Consider the following 24,900-nt stretch of genomic DNA (forward strand, 5'->3'; position numbering starts at 1 on the left):
CCTTCAGCTCATAAGCTGAACTGTGGGTTTTCCACTGACTTCTGCCTCTGTGAAAGTCTGATAGCATCTGATTATCATTATAGATTTCCCATGATTTTAGCCTGTTTATGTTGATACAGGCTAACAAAAATAAGATTAATTTTGTACGAAAGTGAGAAGTGTAAAATATGGTGCTAATTAGGCCTAATATTTTTTGTTTATTTGATATCATTTATTCTGGAATTAGACCGATAGCTCACGAACCCTGCCGAAGGACATGCGTTAAGAACCACAAGTCGTCTATGCGTGCAAACAGGGATTCATAGAGGCTGCTGTCGGTTTTCTCTGGTGATTCCAGGCTTGCTATTTAAAGCTGTCAGTTCAACAACTAGTATGTCTAAAAATGACTGAGGATGTTGTATGGTGGTAACCAAACGGGGGAGTATGGACCCCCTCACACCAGGGTAAAAAGGCTCTGTACCTGCTGAGCTGTGGACATTTCAGTAAAGCAGGATTCACCACGTCTCCGACAAGCTCTGACCCCTGGGGTGGGGGCGCCCCGCCTACTATAGCCCCCCTCAACAATACTCTGAAAATGTATTTTTGTGTCCGACTCTCTGTAGTTTGGTATTCAGCTCATAAACAAAGTAATGAAAACAGATAAGAGCATAAAGTTTTTTGGTCACTGTGGTTTGTAAATTTAGCCAGGATAACTGGGGAAAGAATAACAAATCACTAGCTGTGTAATTATATCGTACATACTGTGTCCACATGCTGATAACTCAGTCTTTTCTTAGACTTAGTCTGCATTCGTAATGACTTTTGCGGCTTCGGACACATGTTTGGTGTTAGTGTGAAAGCTTATTAGTTTTATTTATGGTGGTGATAATCTGTCGTGGTTGGATTGATTTATTTGTCTCTCTGTCAAAGCAAAGGGAGCGGCAGTGCAGCTCTTATTTAGCACATAATGCATTTTCCCTTCCTTAAAAGTGAAAGTGTTTTACGATGCAGTGCAACATGAATGTAAACTAGAGAAAACTGGTGGAAGTCTGAAATCTGTGTTTCATCTACATTACAACGATGTAAAACAACCATGACTGAGCTTCCTGTCGAATGTCCATCCTTCATTTATTCCATTAGTGCTGCAGTGCATTGCTATTTAGATTCTGTAAAGTAGAAATTAATGGATTTAAGTCACAATACAAAACTGAAGTCCCTTGTGGACTATTGCCTGGTCATTACTTTTGTTCTCTGAATGCTAAAAAAGAAAGCAAAGCTTAATTCGTGCAAGTTACTCCTCTTGGGAAGAGAATACTGCAGCTGTACTTCGGTGTTTAATGTACTGAAAGTAATAAGAATCAAGCACAGACTCAGTACAGTCCCAGAGCACACTCATGGTTCTGCACGCTACAGCTAGCTGGCCAAAAAGAAGTTCAAAACACAACATGAGGCTGAAAATAAACAGAGCAGGCTGTCTACTGGGATCATTGGGACTTTCGAGGGGGAACTCAGTCCATACTAACTAATATTTCTGTAATACTAAGAGGAAATGATCCAAAGTGTGAACTCACTTGTGAAATGTTTTAAAACCACAAGCCTATGTTCCTACTGGCAGTTTGAGTCATTTTATTCACATGCTGTGGGACAAAAGTGTGGATCAACACCAAATCTAGTGTGCATGTTGGCACTGGATTACTGGATGGATTGGATGGCTCGTAACGATGGTGCTGGCACTGCATATTTCCACAGTATCCTCTGCAGTTTTTCCCAGCTTTGTGGTCAGGATCCACAGTGGGAGTCATAAATCTTGATCGATAGGAAAGCACAAAAGCATATTTTTGCTGCACAAAATCCTTTTCTCAGATCTTGATCTAATCATGGCCTTTTGTCTTTTCTTAGTAGTTTTATGTCTTCAGGGCTCTAAAAAACATCACTCTTTGGTTGAACCACTCACACTTCACTGACGTATGCAACTGGTGTTGAGGTGACTTTATGTGCTGTATAACACACCCAAAGGGACTTCTCAGACACCCCATTTCCTGCTCTGCAAACACAGAAGCGACTGTCCTTTGTCTCCCTGATTGTGGAGTCCATTCGACTAAGAGACTTCAGCTGGCATCCACCCACAGGTGCACAAAAAGTTTTCTCTTTACGTATCAAACCTGAGGCTTAACTTCTTGTTTGCTGAAACGCAAATCCCATTACAGGGATTAGTTCAGGAAAAATATTAACGTCGTCACTGCATTGAAAGAGATTTTACAGCAGTAAAGGGAGGAAAAGCCTGCTTCTGGAGGCCGAAAAGCACACATCAAAAAGTAAAGCTGTAAATAACAGCAAATAGCGAATGTGGTAAGAAACTGCAACGGAAATCAGTTCAAGAAGTGTGGTGAAGAGGTCGGTCCAAATAGAAACGACCAAAAACAAACAAACATGAAATGCTTTGTTCCAGCCAAAAAGATTAATTACAGGAAGGAATCCAACAAAACTAAAAAACTAAGAATAACTTTGACTTTTAAAGTTAACTGCTAAATGGCTCATGGTGAAATAATCTCTCTCTATAGGCTGATCATAATAAAGACGCCATCTTTTAATGAGTTATTTATTTATTTATTGGCTCCTCTGGACATTCAACAGATTCTCAGGATGCATCCATTTTCTTCATTCACACCCATGCAACCGTTAAGATCAGTCAGAGTTATTATCTACCCATCCATCTGTTTTCTATACGCGCTTCTCCGTTTTCTATACCCGCTTAAAAAAAATCGAATAGTTAAATAGTTTCTCCTTATTTTGGTTGCTAAGGTCTTGTGCAACAGCTTAAAGTATTCCTTAAGTATAAAGCAAAGATAAGGAGAAAACCTGAAATACTTAAGAAACCTTAACCTTAACTCAGACTTTTAAAATGTTTTGTGCAACCAGCAGGTTAAATTTATTTGGCTTTGTAACCATTACATGAAACATGATGAGATAAACACTACAAAACTACACTCTCAAATAGCCATAGAGCAGATTAAATAATAAAGAAACCCCACAATCTTCACCACATGGGGACCATATTAACTTACATCTTGGTTCCCTCTTTCTATAATGTTTTCTCTGTCTTCATGCATAAATTTTGTTTACAAGCATATTTCTCACAATCACAAGAGACTTTTTTTCTACTGTGGGATGTTAACAAGCAACACATTTATCATTACTGATAAATAAAGACCACGTGTGACTTTATCAGGAGAATTTTTAGGACACAGTTAATATTATCCAGATCGTACTTAAAAGTCCAGATCATGCTTATACGGGGATGTGAGCTCATTTTCTGGTCTGGCACTCTCAGCACCACAACAAAAATTCATCTGATTTAGGTGAAATGGCACAAAGCAAAGCATGGCCTGAGGCACCCTGGAGATCCAGCATGGACTGTATCTTGAACCACTGTAACCATGGTGCTGAATTCAAATCTTACTGGGGACTCTTAGTGCATGTCATTACCCCACATTTTCCCATGTTTATTGTCAAATAAAACCATCCATCCATCCATTTTCTATACCGCTTATCCGTCAGGGTCGCGGGGAGCTGGAGCCTATCCCAGCTGACTACGGGCGAGAGGCGGGGTTCACCCTGGACTGGTCGCCAGTCAATCGCAGGGCCAACACACAAAGACAAACAACCACACACTCTCACACTCACACCTAGGGGCAATTTAGAGTAGCCAACTAACCTAATGTGCATGTTTTTGGTATTGTGGGAGGAAGCCGGAGAACCCGGAGAAAACCCACGCAGGCACAGGGAGAACATGCAAACTCCACATAGAAGGGCCCAGACCAGGATTCGAACCTGGAACCCTCTTGCTATGAGGCGACAGTGCTAACCACTGCACCACCGTGCCGCCCAAATAAAACCAAAATGTGATAATAATTGGTCTAAAATCGTAGCTCTCTTAGAGTAGGAAGGGAAAATGTTCATTATCATCTCTAGTACTGACCACTTCATCACCAAAGTGAAATTGGAAATCTCACGGGGATCAGTCATTGTAGATGTTGTTGGTTAAGATCACAACATACAGACTGTCAGCGATTTTCTGAATAGCTTCCCGTACAAATTCTACCATGGAGGCTTCACACACACGTCAGCGGCAGCCCAGAAGATCAATACGATCAGCACAGTTTGAAGGTGGACACCTGAGATTAGAGTCCCCAGTTCAGTATGTGAGCACATGTGAAATCTGGTCCCAATCTGCCCTTCTGTTTCTGAGTTCTGCTGCTGATGAATAATGGACAGAAAACATGATGTCACAGTGAAGCTGAACTTTGACTTTCACTTCATTATTTTATTCTGTTAGACATTTGTTTAAAATTTTGCCATAATGCTTGAATTCTTCAGTTATTGCTAAAACCCTGTCAAAATGACCTCTGACCACCTAATTCTAAAAGGTTCATCTAAGTCTAAGTGGACATTTGTGCTAAATTTGAAGAAATGTCCTCAAGGTTTAAGAATAGAACACACGTACAGATGTATGGACGAAACCTCGAAAACAAAACGCCTCTCACGACAGCTATCGCCGGAGTGGAGACATAAAAAGGACCAGAGATCATGTCTTAATGCTTGCCAGAAAGGCTGCCAGTGTGGATTGCATTGTAAGATGTATTTCTTTGACTGTTCAGCAGTCAGGAATGGTGTAAATTTTCTAGCTGAGCTGTGGTGAGTCAAACATTACCAACATGAAATTATACACTCAAACATGCTGTGCTGCTGATTCCAGCATTCGTCTGCCTGGGTAACTTTTCAGCTCAGAATTCAATACAGCTACAAATTGAACTGAGTGGGAACCTTAGCACTCTGGCCCCGAGTACCACACTGTGAGGCTGGATATTGGACTTCCTCACAAACAGACTGACAGTTTGGATTGGCAGCCACACCTCCTTCACTCTGGTGTTGAACACTGATGTCCTGCAGGCCAGTCCTGTTAACACTACATACCTACACCTGCCGTCCCCAACATACAGAGAAATGTATCGTGAAATTTGTCGGCAACAGTTCATATGGGGAGGAAATCAACAATCTTGCAGATTGGTGCACGGAGTGACTAGTGTCAATGTCAACAAAAACTGATAGAGCTCATAGTTGATCTTAGATAAAGGAGGCAGAGACACACACCCCTCTCTACATCAGTGGAATTGAGGTGTAGCAGGTGAACAGTCTTAGGTTCCCGGGAATCGGCATCACAGAGAACCAGTCTCTCTACAAGAGAGCTCAGAAGTTACTGAGGGACGTTTGGGAAGCCAGGTTCTTGTTCAGCAATACATCACAAACTGGCATGGTACACGCACGACCCGGGACAGTGGGGCTCTGAAGCGGGAGATTAAAACCAGATCACTGGTCCCATTTACTAAACAAGTGCAGTATCAATGAGGTGACAACACTAACTGCAGTCATGGTCTGCTGGCAAGCGATACACAAGTATCCACTACAGAATCAGCACACTAAAGGCTGTAAGATTCCTCAACTCATCCTCTATCATAAAAAAACATTTTTTAAGGGACTACAACTCACATTTTTGCTGTGCAGCGCTGTGTGGGAAAATGACAAATAAATGAAACTTGAATACTGAACAGAAGTGCGTGAGGCAGAGTTAGAAATTCAATGTTCATCAACAGAAAGCTTCCACCTCAACAGTACTAATTCATGGCAACAATCGAGATATATGTTACAGCTGGATTTGAAGGCTCAATAGTGAAAGAAATTGGTTGTATCTCTAATCATACTAATGTGTGTATACTGTAGGAGACATGGCAGGATCTGTGGGTTTGTGGTGATTGGCCAGTCTAGCTCGAATTTCCACAGCCAGTTTTTCCTTTTCTTTTGCCGCAGCCCACTACTGAGAACAGATGTGCATCAGATGAAGTGGGTACTTCTGGCAGGGAGGGATTATCATGCTCTAAATTATCCCTCACTGGATTCAAACCTGTGGAGCCAAATATTCAACAGTCAGTCCACAAAACATTTCAGGCAAAGCTACTTTAAAGCACGGTGCTGATGCTAAAAGCTCTTTAATGCCTCTCACCTCATACTGCTCAGTACCAGTCATGAAATGTCATGAAATCCTGCTGTGTGTTCTACAAACAAACAAGTAGATTTCTGCAAGCCCTGACCCTTTTGTTAGTGGCTGCTGCTCCATCAAATTGTCGGAGCTCACATTGAGCCTACACTGTCAATAACAGCAAAAGAAGTTTCAGAAAGAAGCAGACAGAAGGGTCCACAATACGTCCAGGATGTCACACTGACTCAAAGACAGAAGGTAAAGCCTGCAGATCGAAGTGTAAAAGTGAAAGTGTGAGCCCAGTTTAACCAGAATTCTCCTTTAAGGAGCAGCATTTCCTACAGATGATATCTCCAAAACGCTGCAAAACTCAGCAGCAGCAGTATTATTTATTTGGGGGTGAACTGTCCCTTTAAAGTCTTGATTGTCTTGGTTTCTGTCTGAAATAGTGGAAAAGTTCTTGTGAGCAAAGGTTTATAACCTTAATATTCCCATGTCTTTATCATGTAATTATAATTTATTTGTAATTTAAGCATTAGTGCACATTTAAGAATTGTCGTGAGACGGTTTTGTAGGTCACAAACACATCATTCATGCACGTTTACAATCCACAGTTTGTGCGGGTGTTTTAGGGGAATATCCTGCATGATTTCATCTCAGATGTCCAAATGTGCCTGCGACTACAGTAAGGGCTTTGTGACCTATGAGGCATGTCAGTTTCACAACTCAATATCTGTCATATTCGTTGAGAGCAGGGAGAAAACTGGTGTTTTATTATATGTGACGGGATTACATTGCAAAGAAGAAATTTTATATCCACCAACCAGTCAGATAAATCCTGTCTGACAGAAAGGGAGTTACTTCAGATTACATCCTTCCAGGCACTGCTACTTTAATATGCAGTCAGTGCAGAACACAGTGGCCCTCTCATCCAGCTACACATGGATCTGGGTAGCTTACAGTGTAACACAACACAGACAGGGCTGTTGTACATTTTCCCAAGTATCATATGCATTAAGTTAACGCAATGCAATCCCGGTGCAGACGTAGCCTTGGGGCAACTTAAACCCCGGACAAGAGGAATTCATTAGAGAACAAGGAGCTCGCTGAACATGTCTTTTTTTTCTCACTTTCACTCCCTGAAAAACCTTAAAGGATTTCAGAAGCAAGCCTAAGTAAAAAACAGCGGTGAGATTTTTCTTTCTTTACGGATCCCCCTCAAAGTTGTGGGCAGAGATGAGAAAAGAATGTTTTTCCAGGCATTCTCATGTTTTTTTTTTTTGTTTTTTTTTGTTAGTGTGACTGATTCAATTTGGCTGGATTCACTCCATTTCAGTGTAATTTTATAAAGCCTTTATCAGACCATCAGGAGTTAAGAGATTCGGTCTGCTCCACAGGTGGCCCTTGTATACACTGTTTTGAAGTGCTGAATGAGTCAAAGATGCCACTTCTTCTTCTATGCTTATGTTATAACTCGCAGACGTCTTCCCTGCTGAGAGAATTATTCTGCACGACGCCTCCCTGAGCCGTGCTCAAGCGACACACCTATCCTTCAGTAGACCTCCTTAAGACTTACCGACTCGACATAAAATTAGGTACAGTAATTACAGAAACCTGCTCCAGCTGCACCTGCTGTGGCGAGCCTTCGGTTTACTGACTGAGAGATTATCTGATGCGTCGTTAGTCCGGTTGTGTTGGTGAAACTCCGTCCGTTGAAAATGTTTTTTTGTGTGGCTTTCATTCAGACAGAAGTTAGCATAAAACAAATGAGCCAACAGGCTGTTTTGCTCAATCAAGTCAATGGCATATTTGGCTAACATTGGTAGCGTGCTAGTTGCGTCACATATCGAGTGTGTGCGCAATCGTTTGGGTGTTTCACAAATCGGCCTACACATGCAGTGGGCCAACCTCTTTGCTTATGTGTCGCCGTGCGTTATTGGTCCTGTTGTTGTGCTTAACCAGAGGACAAAAAAAAAAGAGATCAAAATTAGTTTCTCTCCCATGGCTGTGGTCGCGTCCACGTTCTAAACGTCCATGAACAAATTTTTCCTTGTACAACTGGAAAAATTCAGTACAGATAGTATGAAATCAAAAACCTTAAAATGATACAGTACAAATACACAACACTGAACCAGTAACACCAAAGTAATCAAGAAAACTATTAAAAAAGTAATAAGTGAAAAAGAAACTGCAGTTGCACTGAGCCCAGAACCAAAAGGTGCACCAAACTACGGCGTTAAAAATCCCAAACAGTTTTTAAAATAGATGAAAAGTGGTTACCGGGCTCACTACCCTGAGGTCCTCGGGCAGGCTGTTGCAGTCTGGGGACACTAAAAGGAAAATCACAGTAACATGAAATTACATACTCGGAACAAAACTGTGCGGAAACGAGGCAGTTGGCAAGTTGGTAAACGTTTGCATGCTGTGAAGGTCTGACGTCACATTACGACATTTAAATGGTATATTTGGGCAGATGCAGTTCAAAATGTAGCATTGGGAAAGCTCGACCACATTGTTGTGCAGCTGTGTGCTTATCGGGTGAATGACGGACAAATTGTCTAACACATTATGTTTGAAAAGGGCTGCAGACCTTTAATATCTGAACCAAGATGGAACAGTTTTGTACATGGAAACGTTTTCAAAAGTGGATCAAATCATGTCAAAATGTCCTGACAAACATGTAATTTAGCACCGACTTTTCTTGCCTCACTTATCTCACGAGAGATGAAACTAAGCACAGCCTCACAGAGGAGCTAGAATGGCTGTAGGCTCTTAGTCTACTTTGCTTAACTACCCGCTAACATCAGACAAGGGCAAAATAACTTCTGATCCTGCTGCATCCAAGGGCAGCGCTGCTTGTTTTATTCCAAGGAAAGATGATTCAATCCAGAAGCTCCTTTTCAACACCATCCTGCTTCACACTCGTACAAAGTCGCCCAGCATAACCAGTCTGCTACTGTTGGCTGTTGAGGACCGCACCGGTACAACCACTACGGTCGGACAGCGAGAAGCTCCAGTGGAGCAGCTCAATGCAAATGTTTTCCCACAAAGTGCAACGTAGATGCCATCCATTCTGAATTCAAACCCGCAAAAAGTTGTTTGTGTGCATGTGAGGCACGTTTGTGTGTGACCCCACAATTGGTTTTACTGTTCCCAGGAGGCTCCCACATGGCTCCATGGTGCTTACAGTATATCTTCATGTGGATTCATCATCCGCTATGGGGATGTACAGTGCTTTTCCCCCCACCACAACATGTGGTTCTGAGTGTAGTGTGTTGTGGAAGGAGTCACTACAGATTCAAGAGGATAACACCAGCATTTTTGAAAAATCCCTCCGATTTTCCTCACTTTGCAACTGAAAGAAGCGAGTTAATAAATGCAGGAGTCCGACCCATACTGGATTTTTAAACTTTATAACAAAATGTGCCTGTTTGCAGTGGACCGTTTGCTTGGCCTCTGGTTTTGCTTTTTGTAGATTTCTTTTTAAAAAAAATTGAAATTAGCTGGTGCCTTGTTAGGTAAATAACCATCACTGCTGAGGGAGAGTCTTAACCAGACGTCAGGGGAAAACCAGAAACCATCTTCTCCATAACATACGATCCTGTATGTCCAACATTGTCAGTGGCGTGCGATGTCGTCCCGTAAAGTGTTTTTTTAATTTTAATTTTTATTTTAATGGAAAATAGCTACCCAGTATTGCTTTAAAGACGAGACACTCGATGGAAGTTTTCGTACAGTTTGAAACAAGCCAACGTTTTGCTGTTGGGGCAAACTGGTCAGCAGTAAACATGGAAACACATGTAGGAGTTTTGAGTTTCATAGTTTAACAGGAAAGTTGACCATCAGGCCAATCCTCCAGAAACTCAGTGTATCCATTTAGAGTTTGTGATGTGGTCGGACTTTTAGTGTTATGGTTTGAGAGGACAAACGGAATTCAACAAGATGGCCACAAGGATAACATTTGTATTTCTATGTGTGTACATGCATGATGAGTGAGTATATATTTGGTGTGTGTGTGTGCGCACCCTGTGGTTAAGTTACTATGTGATGAGCACGGCTTTTTTCCAGCGCAGCGCTTGATTCAGTTAAGATGACGTTTCGCTCTCATGACACACCAGCGACAACCCATCTGCTTCACTGTCTCCATCTTATGTGTTCTGTACGTGTGTGTGTGCGCGCGTGCGTGCGTGTACTCTACCAGTTGAGTATTATTGCATGTCAGTTTCTGTACCTTTTATCGGCAACAGGTGAGGTGGGACGTCGCTACATTCGTACTGAGCTTTGCCACAGTTCTGCGCAGCTTAACACGAAAATTCGTATTATTTTTGCAAAAACTGAAAATCTTGTACTTTTTACTCTGCTACATTAACCCTCATTTATTTTAGCATAGCTGACTAGAATTTTATATTCAGTATTTGTTTCAGTGCTTCTTTGAACTGATCTGAGGAAGACCCTAAAAGCAGTTCTGTGCACAGGAGGCCAGTGAGGCCAGCACAGGGGTGATGTGATCTCTGCTTTAATAAAGTCTCAAACCTATGGGAGCTACAGACGTCAAGGTGGCAGGAAATTAGACGGATGATTGGATGGAAATGCTGTAATGTCACTGAATCGGTCAGGTTAAGCTTCTGTGACCTGAACTTCACTCAGAATCCGTTAAACGATCAGTCCGTGGGGGGGGGTTCTGGTTTCCTCATGTAATCTTGGAGGAAACTGCAATATCCATATCCTCAAATGACATTTTTCCACAGCTTGAACTTAACTTTGCATCCACGCCAGTCAATCCTGAGCTGCCTGCTACCCCACCAGGAGCTTCTCCTCACAGATGGATTCATGTTTATGAGTGCATTAAGGGATAACTCATAGCTTACACTGACTTTAAGTATTTTAATTACACGTAATCCAGCTCATTTTCTTCCGTATGCAAAGATTCCGTTTTAAGTCGATGTGAATAAATTAAATAACTAAAGTGTGATTAAATTACATTAATACAAACAAATACATCAGTCTTAAATAGGTAGAGATAGATAGATAGATACTTTATTGATCCTGAGGGAAATTCAATGACTTTAGGTGTTTATTCAAGTCATTCTCTCTAACAAATCACACTTTAATTTATACACATTGACTCAAGATGAAACTGATGGAAACCTTACATGTATTGAAAATACTTAATTCTGTATTTTAGGTATAATTATTTTTTGAGTGTATGAACAAATATACACATATATCATTACTGTATATACTGTATCTGTGCACAAGAGGGGGATGCATGTGATTATATTGTTTAAGTCATACGGTACAAAGTCGAGAGGCATTTCAGGACAGCTTGTCTTAATTCCCAATCATCAGCGCAGCATCCAGAATCAAAGCCAGTGTGACAGCATCACTAATGAAGGACAGATTACGGGAATGAGGGGATGGCAGGGGAGAAGGGGAAAGACAAAATGCATCGAACCAGGATTTGAAGAGGGGAGGACTAGACTTAGAGGGGAAGATGAGGAGAGGAGACAGGAGGAGATTGGAAAACCCCATCCCTAAAAAGGGCTCTCTCTAATGAAGGGCAGATGACAGCGGGACATTATGGCGTGGCACTGCAGCCTGAGACACTGAGGGGGGGTGAAGAGATGGTCTGATGTAAACACAGAACTGAAACCTCTTCTCATCACTTTGGCCTCCAGGATGGGGGGGAAACAACAAAATATCATTCAGAGCAACATGTGAGAAGCAATCGACCGACGTCTGGCGTGGAGTTTTCACTGCTAAACCAACGGCTACGATGTCATGTCACGTCATGTCATGTCACGTCATGTCATGTCAGATAGACTGCTAATTAGCTAAATTAGCTACCTTGTTTGCTTAATTGCTTTGTCAGCTGGCCTCGCGGGGCTAGCAGCGTCGGCTAGCTACATAATCTTAGCTTACGTGCTTGCTAGCAATAGTAAATGTCTGACAGCGCAATCCAACAGAGAGGATAATAGTTGGCTAGCGCGCCTAATTGCTTCATCAGCTAGAGTGACGCATGACACCACATGGTGTATTATGACAAACGCTGATTTTAGCTAACAATAAATGATGTAACAGGCAAAGCAAACGTACAAGGTTTCACAGTCAAAAGTGCCGCGACATGACGCCGTCGACTCATCCCTTTCTGAATATAAGATAACATGTCTTTGGAGTCGTTGTGAAAGGCTCTTCTTCCTCGTTTATCCTGTGCATTAGCGTAATAATCCTCCTTTTCCTTACTCGAGGTCTGTCTGCACTCGCTCCTTCCTGCCATCAAACGGGCTGGAAGTGAAGCAGTTGAAACTCCAGGTGCGCTTGTTCGGGGAGTTTGAACTACAGCTGATGTCCTTCACATCAGGTGTGACTTCTGAGCGCTTAGCTTGCCAAAGGACACATCGAGGCTCTAAGTAAGAAGAGTTACAGGGTTTTAGGTTGGCTTCGTCTTGCTTTCCTTCTTTTCTGTCTGCATTTGTTTTTACTCTCTGATGTCCAACCAACCTTTAAATCAACCTCAGCACTGTACAGAAAATTATTCCCCTTTTAAACCGGAGCCAGAAACACTGAAATGCTCTTCTCCATCACTGAACATCAAAACCACATTTTCTATCTATGCTAAAGCCTGCTTAGCAAGAGGCAGCAATATGAGATATATGGCTAAGAACCTGATATATGATGATGTATTGTGAATTATCAAAACATTCATTCACTAAGTTCAAACCCCCTAAAGTTTTGATCTAAAGTCCTCAGGCTTTTAAAATGACATGAAACCTGATGGTTAAGCGTGTTCACAACAGGGAACACATCAGGTTAATGAAGAGACTTTAGAAGCTTTTTTCTGTTCCTGTATACTTGTGGCCAAAATTCCCCTCTCAAAGCGGTGATACATCATTGAGAATATTTTACTGACATTTGTCAGACCTGGACGCTGCACAGAGCACCAACGGGCAGAATCCAGCACATCAGTCCACATGATCCTTCACAGTAATTATCCTGGACCAAAATCTGAGGCTCCCAAGCACATGAACATTCAGAGGGTGTGAAAAAGGTATTCAGCTGCTGGCTTTCCCACACTTTTGCACATTTTTCACACTCTCGGGATGGAGGCAGTAACAGGATGTGGTTTTCCTCCCGTTTTGTAACGAGCAGTGTGAAGTGTAAGGTGCAGACCAGCTGTTTGAGTTCAGTGCGGCTCTGAAGGCTCTGATCTGGTGTAGTCCAGGTGAGATACCAGGCTCACATAGTGGAGGACTTTCCACTCTGGTTTTTTTCAGGTTTTCATGACAAAAATTCTGATAGTTTCAGATATTTTCCAGCTCTGTTTTAATACAGTAAGACAGATCTACATTTGAACTAACATTAGATATTTGCTAAGACTTCAGTTTATATGAGTGATTAGTTAGTCAAAATTTTAACCCCCCCATCATTAATTATCCCTTCGCTCTCAGGGCCACAGAGGCACATAAATGACCAGAGCTGCTGTAAAGTGAGCGCTCACTGCGCTGCTCAGTGACTGTCTTATATTGATGACGTTTATGATGTCAGAAAAACAAGATGGACTATGGTTAGTAGTACCAGTTGATAACAAGGCAATACGTGTTTTTTTTGTGCATACAAAGCAACACAGCTGGACAGAACTGTGACACAATGAGACAGAAATGCTAATAAACAGCATAGTAAACAGCTTTCACTACTGCTGCTGCATGGAGCCGCCATCTTGGATTTTCTGAGTCAGACATTCACGTTCCAGTTGGAATTTCCAACTGGGTATGCACCATTACTTCCTGTGTGTGGTGATTTGAATCATGGGTAACATAGTTTTGTTACAACTGCTGCCGACCCTGAGGCCTGAAGCTTGACACAGTGTGATGCCTTTGTGTTATGTTGTTAGTTGTTATGTCAATACCTTCTCAGTAAGAGCTGATTTAGTGTTCTGCAGGCTGTAATGAATGTGAATGAAGGTTAAAACTAAATTTGGTTGAAAAGATAACAATTTTTGAAGATGCCCTGGCAACAAGTAACTGTTGTATTAAATGCATTTCAGTGACTATATGTAATGCACACCTGAAATGTATTCACTGTGAAGCCGTTGTTGTTGAAGCAGTTGTTGTGTAACACAGATGTATGAAAACTTACAAGTTGCAGGCTAGATGTGTTTTGGAAATCGCCAAATCAGTGCTTACTGTGTTGGAGACATTTATACGTCTCCAGCATTTTACAACAAATGCTCTGTCAGGGTCATGAAGCTAAGAGAGGGTGACAGCAGCAGCATTACTGATCTTATTCTACATGTGCACCTCAGGTGAGGTTGTTTATAAATGATCGCACAAAGTATGCAGTTATGGAACTGTAACCAAACGCAGATGTTCACAGAGCAAAAGCCTGGCGAAATCAACCGCGGGCCAAAAATGTTTGTACCATTTACTGTTTTCACTTGGCGTTTTTATCTGTCAGAAAGAAGAAAGAATAAAAAAGAAGGACTTGGAAGGAAGAGGGAAAGAAAGCGATTACGGCTCGTCGCCAACGCCAACGCTGGCATCTCGCCAAACGGAACAACAGACGCCGCTGGGGAGCACCGGGATCCCTGAGGACGCAGCCTGAGACGCACAGCTCGCCACAACACCAGTCAGCTGATATCAGCAGGAGCTTTGAAATCACAAATCACTGAGTGTTTCCAGTCAGCCCATACAATACAAAGCTTTATCAAAACACACTGCGGGAGAACACAATCGTGTTTGCTGGAAACACAAAGTGAACAGTTAAGCAGATATTATGAGTCAGAAATACCTTGCATTGTGACCAGTGAGTCAGTGATCCCGCCCAAAAATACTGCAATTTGGTGGTGGCCAATAAAAAGACAAAACTTTTTTAGAAATCCAGCTTTAATCTGGATTAAAAATGGTTTGATCTTTGCTAACACTGCAGAGTTAAAGAGACTTTTAATCAGCAAATGTCTCTCAGACATTTAATTATTGATCATTTCTTGAGAATTCCAAAAGTCAGAAACCAAAAATACCAAATTCAGACTCATACAAAGAAAATGTTATAATTGCTTCTCCTATGTTAAGTCTCAAAGTTAGGAAAAATACTATTACAGAAGCAATTCCTAAACACATGGCCATGTCCTGAAAGTTGAAGCATTAACTGTGTTGGTGGAGAAAGGTTAGATACCCATTAACACATCTTCAAGATATTTAAAGCTAACAGGCTAATGATAACATAAGCTTCTCCAAAAAGCCAACACTGATGCTAGTTTCTACAACAGTCTGACATTGATGTGAGCTTCTCCAACAGGATGCTAACTTCTCCCACAGGCTAACGCCAAACCTATCTTCTCCAACCGGCTAACATCAATGTTAACATCTCCAACCGGCTAACATCGATGTTAGCTTCTCCAATGGACTAGTGTCAAACCTATCTTCTCCAACCGGCTAACATCCATGTTAGCTTCTCCAACCGGCTAACATTGATGTTAGCTTCTCCCACAGGCTAACGTCAAACCTATCTTCTTCAACCGGCTAACATCAATGTTAACTACTCCAACCGGCTAACATCAATGTTAGCTTCTCCAATGGGCTAACGTCAAACCTATCTTCTCCAACCGGCTAACATCCATGTTAACTTCTCCAACAGGCTAACACTGATGTGCTGTACTTTTAGCAGTTGTTTGTTCATAAAAATCATTGCACCATAGCATTACTAGTGTTCAAAAACTCCATGGGGAACCTGTAATTCAGCCAACCTGACGGTCCCCTCTTATGCACAGAGCTTCTCTGCTCCCTTTGACTCTGCTGCTTATTAAGTAGCATCAGCATTATAACAGTTAAACTGCTAAGTAAGTCCTCAGTCTGCTTCTCAAAGACGTGCATGTGCTTCAGTCGTCACTTGTGTGGAGCTGCATGCAGATAAGTGAACAAAACAAAATGTGATTTACGATATATGATTCAAAATTATTAAATTAAAGATGAAGATAAGTGTCTGCTCTGAACGCTTTCTGAATGTGTCGTTTTTGTGTCATCTGCTGTTTTTGACTCAAATCGGAGACAAAAACGTCTTCTCCTGGACATCATCACTCAGTAACCCCAAAGTGAAGTTGTGAACTAATTACCCGATTTAAACTCTGGCCTCTGAATCAACTCATCAAGGGCGGCTGTTTACTTTTTCTTTTTAATGAAAAAAAAATATGTAAATACAGACAAAAATTGTTTGTTGTGTTTCACAAAAATCTGTTGTGTCTGTCGGAAAACAGAAGGAATTCTGACAAAGTATAACTTGTTACTGAGAAATTTATCTTCACACTTTGCCCTTAAATCAGATTTTGGAAGTATTTAATGGACACATTTTTCAGTATAAACGTGCTGTATGCTGGATGCCTGAGATGTTGTAGAGTTAAATGTTGTATTCAGCAGCCTCTGCCTGTCTTATCTGATATTGCACAAGGAAAGATGAGATGAGGTGTGACCGAAGGTGTGAGTGTTTCTATTCAACTGTTCATCACATATTTATCAGTATTTCTATGACTAAATGGGATCTTATCCCACAACATGAATGTATGTTTCAATAAATGTATATTTTGATGCTGCAGCTTTGGTACACAGTTTTATTTACATATTTTTACTGACTACAAAGTGCAACTACAGAAGTTTTAGCAGAATTTAAATATAAACACAGTGTATGGCAGCCTCAGGGTGATAAAGATCTGAAAATTGACCGGATGTGAAGATGGACGACATGAGCTCTCAGTAAAAGTAAAGTCAAAACATGTGCATCGCCCCCTGGCGGCTGGCTGCAGTACAGCTCCCCTCAATGTGAGCAGACGGGACATGGAACAAACTAAAACCTCAAAGTACATAACCGACAACTTTTTCCTGAGGATGGTTTGTCATTTTATGCAGTTCTTATCTTATCATACAACTCCAAAGAGCTTAATTAAGATGTAAATATGTCAGACTTACACTGGCATCACTGTTAGAGAGAAGATCTTTAACGTCATAGCAGTTCTACCCAGAAACAAATCAGTTGTGCGAAGTAGTTCTAAATATGTAATGTTTATTATTAGATGTGGATGTAACAGTGAGGAGAAATGTTTAGGGAGTTAAAGCTGGTGGAGCGAAATCTGCCGTAACACAGTACTGATAAAACTGGCAATCAAATTGTTTTTGTTTGAACCACTGGCTGATGATAATGGTGGAGGGTCTGCAAACAAGCTGCAATGTTCATCTGTGGCCACAAGGTGACACCAAGTTACCTGAGCAGCATTATGTGAGCCTCGCTCGGAGGGAGGGGCGAGGACTGGCGACACCAGGTAAGACATGAGGGTTTGTGAATGCAACTTGTAAATTAACGTTAATTAGTTAATGAGAATCAGCTGTGAAATCTGTGCGGAACGAACTGTGTCACCTGGCCGGTTTCGGGTCCACGTCGTACCTTTCCGGGTCTTTTCGGATTCGGGCATGCGGTTTTGGACCAGTGAAGACGTCTTCTGCAAAGTTTTGTAAAGATAATTACACATATTTTATCACAAAAGAACACAGAAAAGTGTTATTTACTTTATCTCAAATACTCACGATGCAAAGACACGCAGTGAAAAGAAACTGAACACATCAGTCCTACTCACTCAGTTTAACATTAAAGCGCTGGACACCTGAATGCATCAGTTAAATTCAACAATACTTTAAAGGAACAGTACAAATTTTTTCCTCTCTGTGTTAACTGCTTTTTATCCATCCAGTGAGCTGCAGATATTTGAAAGAATCAGCTGTAGAGTAGGATGTATATTTCTGCATAATGAGGTCTTTTACTTTGATAGTTTAAGCACATTTTGCTGCTAATATTTTTGGATTTTTCTAAAGTAAAATGTTGAAAGGAGAACTTACTACAGATTGTTTTGACACAAATGTACTGTGACTTTTGCTTTAGAAAAATACATGAGAGCTTGTGATAACATTTGCACCATCAATACAAAATGTGGCTGTGAGATGACCTGACGGCCACTCACTCGTACTTCTGTAGGTTTCTCCGTCTACCTGCTCAATCCTCAGCATCACGGGTCCGCTGCAGGTTCTCCCAGCATGCATTGTGCAGACAGCAGCAGCCAACAAGCCGCCAGATCACTTCAAGGTCACCAAGCCCATTAATATTATTCCAGTCTCCTCGCGCTAAATGAATTTCTCAGCCAGGACAAAAGAAAGTTGAAAGTCATCTTTTATTGCACAATAAAAGATCACACATACCATGTTCTGACTCATGAGATTGGTCCACATGGGAATACAGAGAGCTATAGGTACAAATAAGAAACAAACAGAAAGGAAAAGAAAGATTAAAAACCCCCACCAGAGAACTTACTTAGTGATGACCAGGTTTCTGGCTTAAGGAGCAGCCAGTTATTGGATTTTTCTCCACTTTTTTTGGAAGGACGTCCTCGTGGATTACTTTGCACTCAGTTCAGGGATTTTAGTGCAGGAGCCGTGACCAGTCAGGTATTTGACCTGTCCTCTAACACCGAGCTGGGTGGTTTCACAGACATGAAGGAGGAGGAGGAAGGATATTCCTGCTTGCTCACAGTTGCAGACGTGTACTTTTTAAAAAACAAAACAAAAAAAAAACAACAAAAAATAAAACTAATTATTTTAATTTGCATGATGGTGCTGCTGTTTCCCTTCAATGTGCCTCTCGAACACAAATGGGTACAATAAGCAAAGAGCAAGAGAAGGTCAAGAACCCAAAGGAAGCCTTAAGCCTCAGAATATCTTAATGCTACGTGGAGGGGGTGAATGAATCCAGGAGCCGTAATTCTTTATGTATTCATCTCCTCTGCCAAGAAAATATTCCAGTGTCTGTGAAACCAGCCGGACAGAAACCTTTTACAAAAGATCTTCTCTTTCAGGTTTTGATCATTTTCTTAAATGGACCAGCGTGAGATTTGACACATTTAACGTGTTATCCTCTGAACTTTTGTACGTGTGTTTGGATTTGGCTCTGCATTCCCCTTTTTTTCCTTTCTTCATGTTTAGACTTCAGCTTTATCCCATTACAAAGCGGAAGTGGCCTCCTTCCACAGGGAGGTCAAAGGTCAGCTCCAAATCAGCTGGCAGGGAGTCAGTGTCTTGCTTAAGGACACTTCAGCAGGGCAGATATTTCCCAACTGGGCGACCTGAACGTGGACTCTTTGACTTAACGAAGGCCAGACGAAACCCAGCAGCCCCGAATGTAATCAAGAACAGAGTGATGGTGGTGACGCAGGAGGTCAAAACCAGGTCCCTCATGTGCGGGTCAAACAGCAGAACCAGCGTGTATGTGATGGTTTGGTTACCTGCTGACTGTGTACGAGACGGTGACAAACATTTCTCAGGCGTTATCACCTTCTAGAACGTTTGAAAAGGAATAAAATAAATCAGGCCACAAAATCCAGCTTCTGACCAGAAACTGCTGGTTTTCAGTCCTAAAATTCACCCAGAAAATTCAACACTTTAGAATTCATAGCTGTATGGCACACAGAGCCCTTATTCTGAGGACTCTTTAGCATGTCATTACATCGGAGAAAAAAATAAACATAAGCAGGTTTAGCAGGTGACGAGGGCTACGAAGAAAAGCCAAAGACAGTTGAACTTCCATGTGAACCAAAATGCTTTTTCTTTTTCTTTTCTCAGGAGCCGTTCAAGAGTAACAAAACCAGCCAATAATCAGTCATGAGACAACGATGTAAAGATAAGAACTATACAATAAATACATTATTTATGATGAGAGATAACGTTTACAACATTGAGGTGACCGTTCTGAAGAACAGTTCGAAGGACTTCACTGAAAAGAGAGAACACTGTTAAAGAAGGCATGATGTGACACGAACAGACAATACAGAACCATCGCCTCCACCCACCTCCACCTGTCGTCACACACTGCACCTACGGGTTTGTTTCAAGTTTCTTTCACACGAGAATGAGTCAGTAACAGGAAATGATGAGCACACATGGGCTGTGTTTCTTTTTCCTTTGAAAACTTTCAGATAATTTAGCTGCAGTGCAGAACAATTAGACCCCACGTCTGATTCACTCATGACATGTTTTTAGTTTCAGGGATCTGATCAAACACATAAGAACCATCACGCATTATCATCCGAGAAGATACCAAACAGAAGGCCTCAGTGAGCGGAACGGGATGGGATTTAACAGCCGTGCTTAAAGGGAAATTCTGGTGTATCACAAACTCCGTCTTGTTGTCGTAACATTTTACTCAACGGCTTCACTGTGGAGAAACACTCACGAAACACAGCACGAACCTCCTACAGCTTTCCAAATCCAACACAACAGAACCATCAACCATCCTGTCCTGTTTGCTGTAAGTTCTGCACGGCCCTAAAATCCGCACCCAACAGAACCGAATCCTACTGGTGCTGCAAATGTGAGAGCCAAATTCCGATTCATTACCGAGCTTCACATTCTTTCACTCTTCCCACTAATCAGCTATGTACTCGCTGTGGTTGATCCACTTCAGATAACCTTCTTTACTAATAATCGGTATCAGCCGTGAATAATAAAAACATATGACATCACATCCTGTTTTGGAGCTTGACCCAGAAGTGCCATGCAGCTCCATACATCGTTTACATGAATTTACAGCAGAGCAAGTTTTCAGTTTTTAGAAAAGCTGTAGGAGGTTCTGCGCTCACTGACATCTTGCTGGAATTCTCCACAAAAATGAGTTGGTGAGTAAAATGTTACATCGACAAATAGTCATGATGGAAATACTGCAAAATGTCCCTTTAATGAACAGCATGGTGTCATCTGCGAATGGTGAGAGTTACATTTCCACATGTTAGAGAAGAGCTGCAACGATTAGCCCATTAATCAATCGTTTCAGTCATTTGCTGGCTCCAGCTTCTTAATTGTCACAATTCGCCGCCTTTCTTGGTCATTTATGACAATAAACAAAGAATCTTCGAGTTTTGGACTGCTGGTTTGCATGAAAGAAGCAGTTTGCTCAAAGTGGTAAATTGCTTCTGTCATCCAATTAACTGGCAGATAAATCATGAAAGTTGCAGCATTACTGCAGAGACGTGATGTCAACACAGTGCAAAGTGAAGCCCACAGAAAGAGAAACTGGAGTGGTTTTAGAGGCACTGGTAAGAAAACAGTCACTTTTTGTCACTCTCCCATTTGTGCTTTGAGGATCTTTTCTGATTGACGTTTGGGAATTAACGCAGTTGATTTGGACTGCGGTACCGTCGCATCCGCTTTTGAAGATAATGCACATCACTGAGGCGCGTACAAGCAACGGACAAACTGAACACGAGCACGATAACATGGAGATGTAACAGAACATCGATACAAAAACACAGTCGCTAAATAAGGCATTTTTCTTTAGAATAATACATGATGAAACTCAGAGAGAAAGAATGTCATATTTGGTGAGAGTTTGGCAAAGCAAAATAAAAGTATAATAAATTATATGGAGCCACAAACTTGTGACAAGGCAACGACTACGTTTTTCCCCCACCCGACAGGAAATGTGACCTGTGAGGACGAAGACAGAAGAAGAAACAAACGCTCCATGACAAAAGGTGTGCGCATGCATGCACACACACACACACACACAAAAACACACACACGCACGCACACATAAAGGATTAACAGGTTAACATTCACAAAAAAAGACACTGTGCAAAAATAATGTTTTCATGTATGAAAACAAGAGTGAAATCATAAACAGAAACATCTGACATCAACCCCCCGAGCACAGACGACCCTGTTCTGAATAAAACCAGCGACTTGCATCCATTTAACGTACAGTACAGTCTGTTTGATAGAGAAAACACTGGGACTAACCTCAATGCAAAAATCCACCTGGCATTTGTCAAGTATTTTCTTTTCCCGATGGAGGAACACAAAAGGTGAAAGAAATTAAAAAAAAAAGCAATATACAGCTTAGACAGATTTACATATTTAGAAACCAGCCAGCAACCCGAGCGCTTCGTATGCCTCCTCGTCCTCTCTTATCTGTTCTTCTTTCTTAAACAAAAAATAATAATTCCCTTTCACTGGACAGATGGTTGACAACATACACATAATCTCTCTGAACACTGACGACATTTTGGCCAAAACAAAGATGCTACAGGTCATAATCACAAACACTTTGAAGCGGTCATCTGTGATGAGCTTGATGAGTTTGATTTGAGTTGCTGCAACTTAATTCCATTTGGGACTCTGATAAAAGCAGGAAAACCCCACCCCCCACATCCTCCTCTTCATCTCCTCTTTTCTCCCGCTATCCCTCCACCCCTGTGTTTCCAGGACAGGATACAATCAAATCTGCCTCACATCGCCCCCTGGTGGCCTGACTGAGCTCCTCACATTGGAAGGCTCTCATTTCTTCTGAAACCTGATGGAAAATCTCTCAAAGTGACTGCTTGTTTTAAAATAAAGAAACTGACATGATCTTAACAGTAATAGAAGAAATGATTGTTCTCTGCTTTTTATCAATGAAAGCAAGCGAGAAGGTGGAGCTGTTCTTAGAATCCAGATTGATTGTAGAGAGAATGAACTTTTAACTCTCAGAACTTCTTTTAAAAAGAAGTTATAGCAGCAATAACATCCAATTCCACAATAATAAGAAGTTATCTTGTAGTCAAGCTACAATAATCCCAGCTTCTGGTCAATATTAGTCGCTATTTTCTCAATTTTAGATTTGGCAGCTTTTTCAAATGCACTAAATGTCACCTCAAGGTGCCTCAGTTTTCCAAAAGGCCTACACTCTGAAACGTGTTTGGGCTGCTGTCTGTTTTCCTGCTAGAGCAGCTTTTGCATGTCAAGCTAATGTTTCATCAGTGTGTTCCCTCAGTAGCGACCGGGGAACAAAGTGTTTTAGTGTCTCGTGTTATGGGGGAATGCGGGTTCGGACTGGTCAGTCTAGCCTGCAGGTTTCTGAACATTGCACAGAGAAAATCCCCAAAAAATATCACTCAGTCAAGTGAAAATCAAAAAAAACAAAAAACAAAGAGAGTACCGGCTCGGTTTTTGGGCCTTGAACATAAGACACTCAAGTGCTCCTCTGAATTCCCAAACTGTGGCAAGAAATTCGAACGGCTTCTAGGCAACCACGTCTGACAGCTGAGCCTCAACTCTGTCATCATCCTCGTGCAAACACACCACACCAAAGCTGCACGTCCACGACTTTGCAACACTTTGTCTTTTAACGGAACAATATTACTGCCAAAGCTGCTCCTTGGTTAGCACATATCGCCTGCAGTGTGTGTGTGTGTGTGTGTGTGTGTGTGTGTGTGTGTGTTCCTCTTGATGTCCCTCTCGACTCAGTCTTGATGCAGAATGAAAGGGAAGAATACACAGAAGATCGTTTCTTACACTAGTTTTTCGTATACAAGGAGGGTGTGGCGAGGACGGGTGGGGTCTTGGTATATAAACATAACCCAGGTGAATATAATCATCATCGTTATTATTAGTCATCATCATAATAAAAGTCTTTACATGAACATTGACTGACAGACACGGCACAAACTTTACACTCAGTCGAGAAAGAGAGTGACGGAGGAGAGAGGAGCAGGAAGTGGGTGTCTCTCTGTCCTCCTCTACGCTTCCTCTCCTTCTGCCCGTCTCTGCTCCTCAGTGTCCTGTTTCTCCTCCTCCTCCCCCTCCTCCGCTGCCTCTCCTCCTGTATCCTCCAATGTTTCCTCTGTCTCCTCTGTTGCTGCTCCGTCGAGCTCGTTATGGGAGTCTGGTTCCTGGGGCTCTGCAGGCCCATCCTCTGCGTCTCCCTGCTCAGTCTGGGGCTCTTCGGGTGGAGACGGGCCTGGGTCTGCAGCCGAGGTAGAGGGAACGGAGGGAGACGAGGAGGAGGCCGGGTGGGAGGCAACGCTAGCTTTAACTGTACTTTCTCTCTCCTCTTCCTTTCCCGTCGCACCCTTCTCCCTCTCCTCCTCTCTTTCCCCTTCCTCCCTCCCTCTCTTCCTCCTCCTCTTGGGGCTGCCCGGGGAGCCGTCTACAGCGCCGGGAGGCATGGCGGGCAGCGCCATGATGCCACCGTGTGGCAAGAACATGTGCGGGTACAGCAGGCCGTGGGACATGCCCGGGATCAGGAAGGGGTTGAAGGTAAGATGGCTGCCGGCGCCAGCTCCGAGGTGTGCAGAGCCAAGGTGTGCCCTGCTGCTGGAGGTAATGATGGCTGCCGCTGCCGCCTCCGCCCCTCCCGCTCTTTTGCTGGCTTCTGCTGCCGCTTTCTCCTCCCGGCTCCTCTCCTTTTCACTTCCACCAGAGCCAGAAGAGGCGGCGCCCTCTCGCTCCGCAGGCGTCGTCGACGAGGGACTGGCTGCCTCAGACGTAGACGGCGCCGTTGTTGTGGTGACCTTTGCAGCAGACAGTGAAGAAGAGGAGGAGGAGGAGGGGTGAGGAGAGGGTGGCGGTGGCGCGTGCGCCATCATTGCACCAACGCTAAACAAGGCATGCTGAGGGATCGCAGCCCCATGGGGGTGCGGGATGCCGTGCAGCATCATGGGTAACATATTCAAGCCGTTCTTGGCATCGTCTGCCGAAGCTCCAGCTCCTCCTGCCTGGACGGCTGCGGGGAAACCATGTGGGAATCCCGCCGCCATGATCCCCGAGATGGGAATTCCAGGAATACCGCCACGGAGGTTCTGCATGGCCACCATGGAGTCCATGCTGCCGATCAACCCGCCATTCATGAAGAGCGGTGGGCCGAGGCCAGAAGAGGCGGAATCGGAGACGGACAGGAGGGGCTTGGGCATCTCGCTGCGAGGCCGCCGTCCACGGCGCCGAGAGCCCGGGTCTCTGTTGACTGGTTCCGTCAGGATCCGAGAGAACTTCCCCTCAGGGAGGAAACCCTGCAGGCCACAGAGGTACACATCAGCAGATTACAGTGGA

At 42.7% G+C, this 24,900-nt stretch overlaps 2 protein-coding genes across 9 annotated transcripts in view; one reads left to right on the forward strand and one right to left on the reverse strand.

Moving 5' to 3' along the window:
• rspo4 (R-spondin 4) overlaps positions 1 to 16,841 on the forward strand; it is a 33,702-nt gene extending 16,861 nt beyond the window's left edge. The window contains exon 5 of the mRNA XM_046385035.1: positions 14,468 to 16,841. Within this exon, the coding sequence (XP_046240991.1) occupies positions 14,468 to 14,601 (134 nt within the window). The 3' untranslated portion in view covers positions 14,602 to 16,841. The remainder of the gene's footprint in view (positions 1 to 14,467) is intronic.
• A 1,358-nt stretch (positions 16,842 to 18,199) lies between these two features.
• Positions 18,200 to 24,900, reverse strand: part of chd6 (chromodomain helicase DNA binding protein 6) — a 75,744-nt gene continuing 69,043 nt past the window's right edge. For all 8 annotated transcript variants that reach the window (XM_046385027.1, XM_046385029.1, XM_046385028.1 and 5 more), the window contains one exon: positions 18,200 to 24,860. In XM_046385027.1, the coding sequence (XP_046240983.1) occupies positions 23,592 to 24,860 (1,269 nt within the window). In that variant the 3' untranslated portion in view covers positions 18,200 to 23,591. The remainder of the gene's footprint in view (positions 24,861 to 24,900) is intronic.

This window comes from Scatophagus argus, chromosome 3, assembly GCF_020382885.2.
Source record: "Scatophagus argus isolate fScaArg1 chromosome 3, fScaArg1.pri, whole genome shotgun sequence".
Taxonomy (NCBI): domain Eukaryota; kingdom Metazoa; phylum Chordata; class Actinopteri; family Scatophagidae; genus Scatophagus; species Scatophagus argus.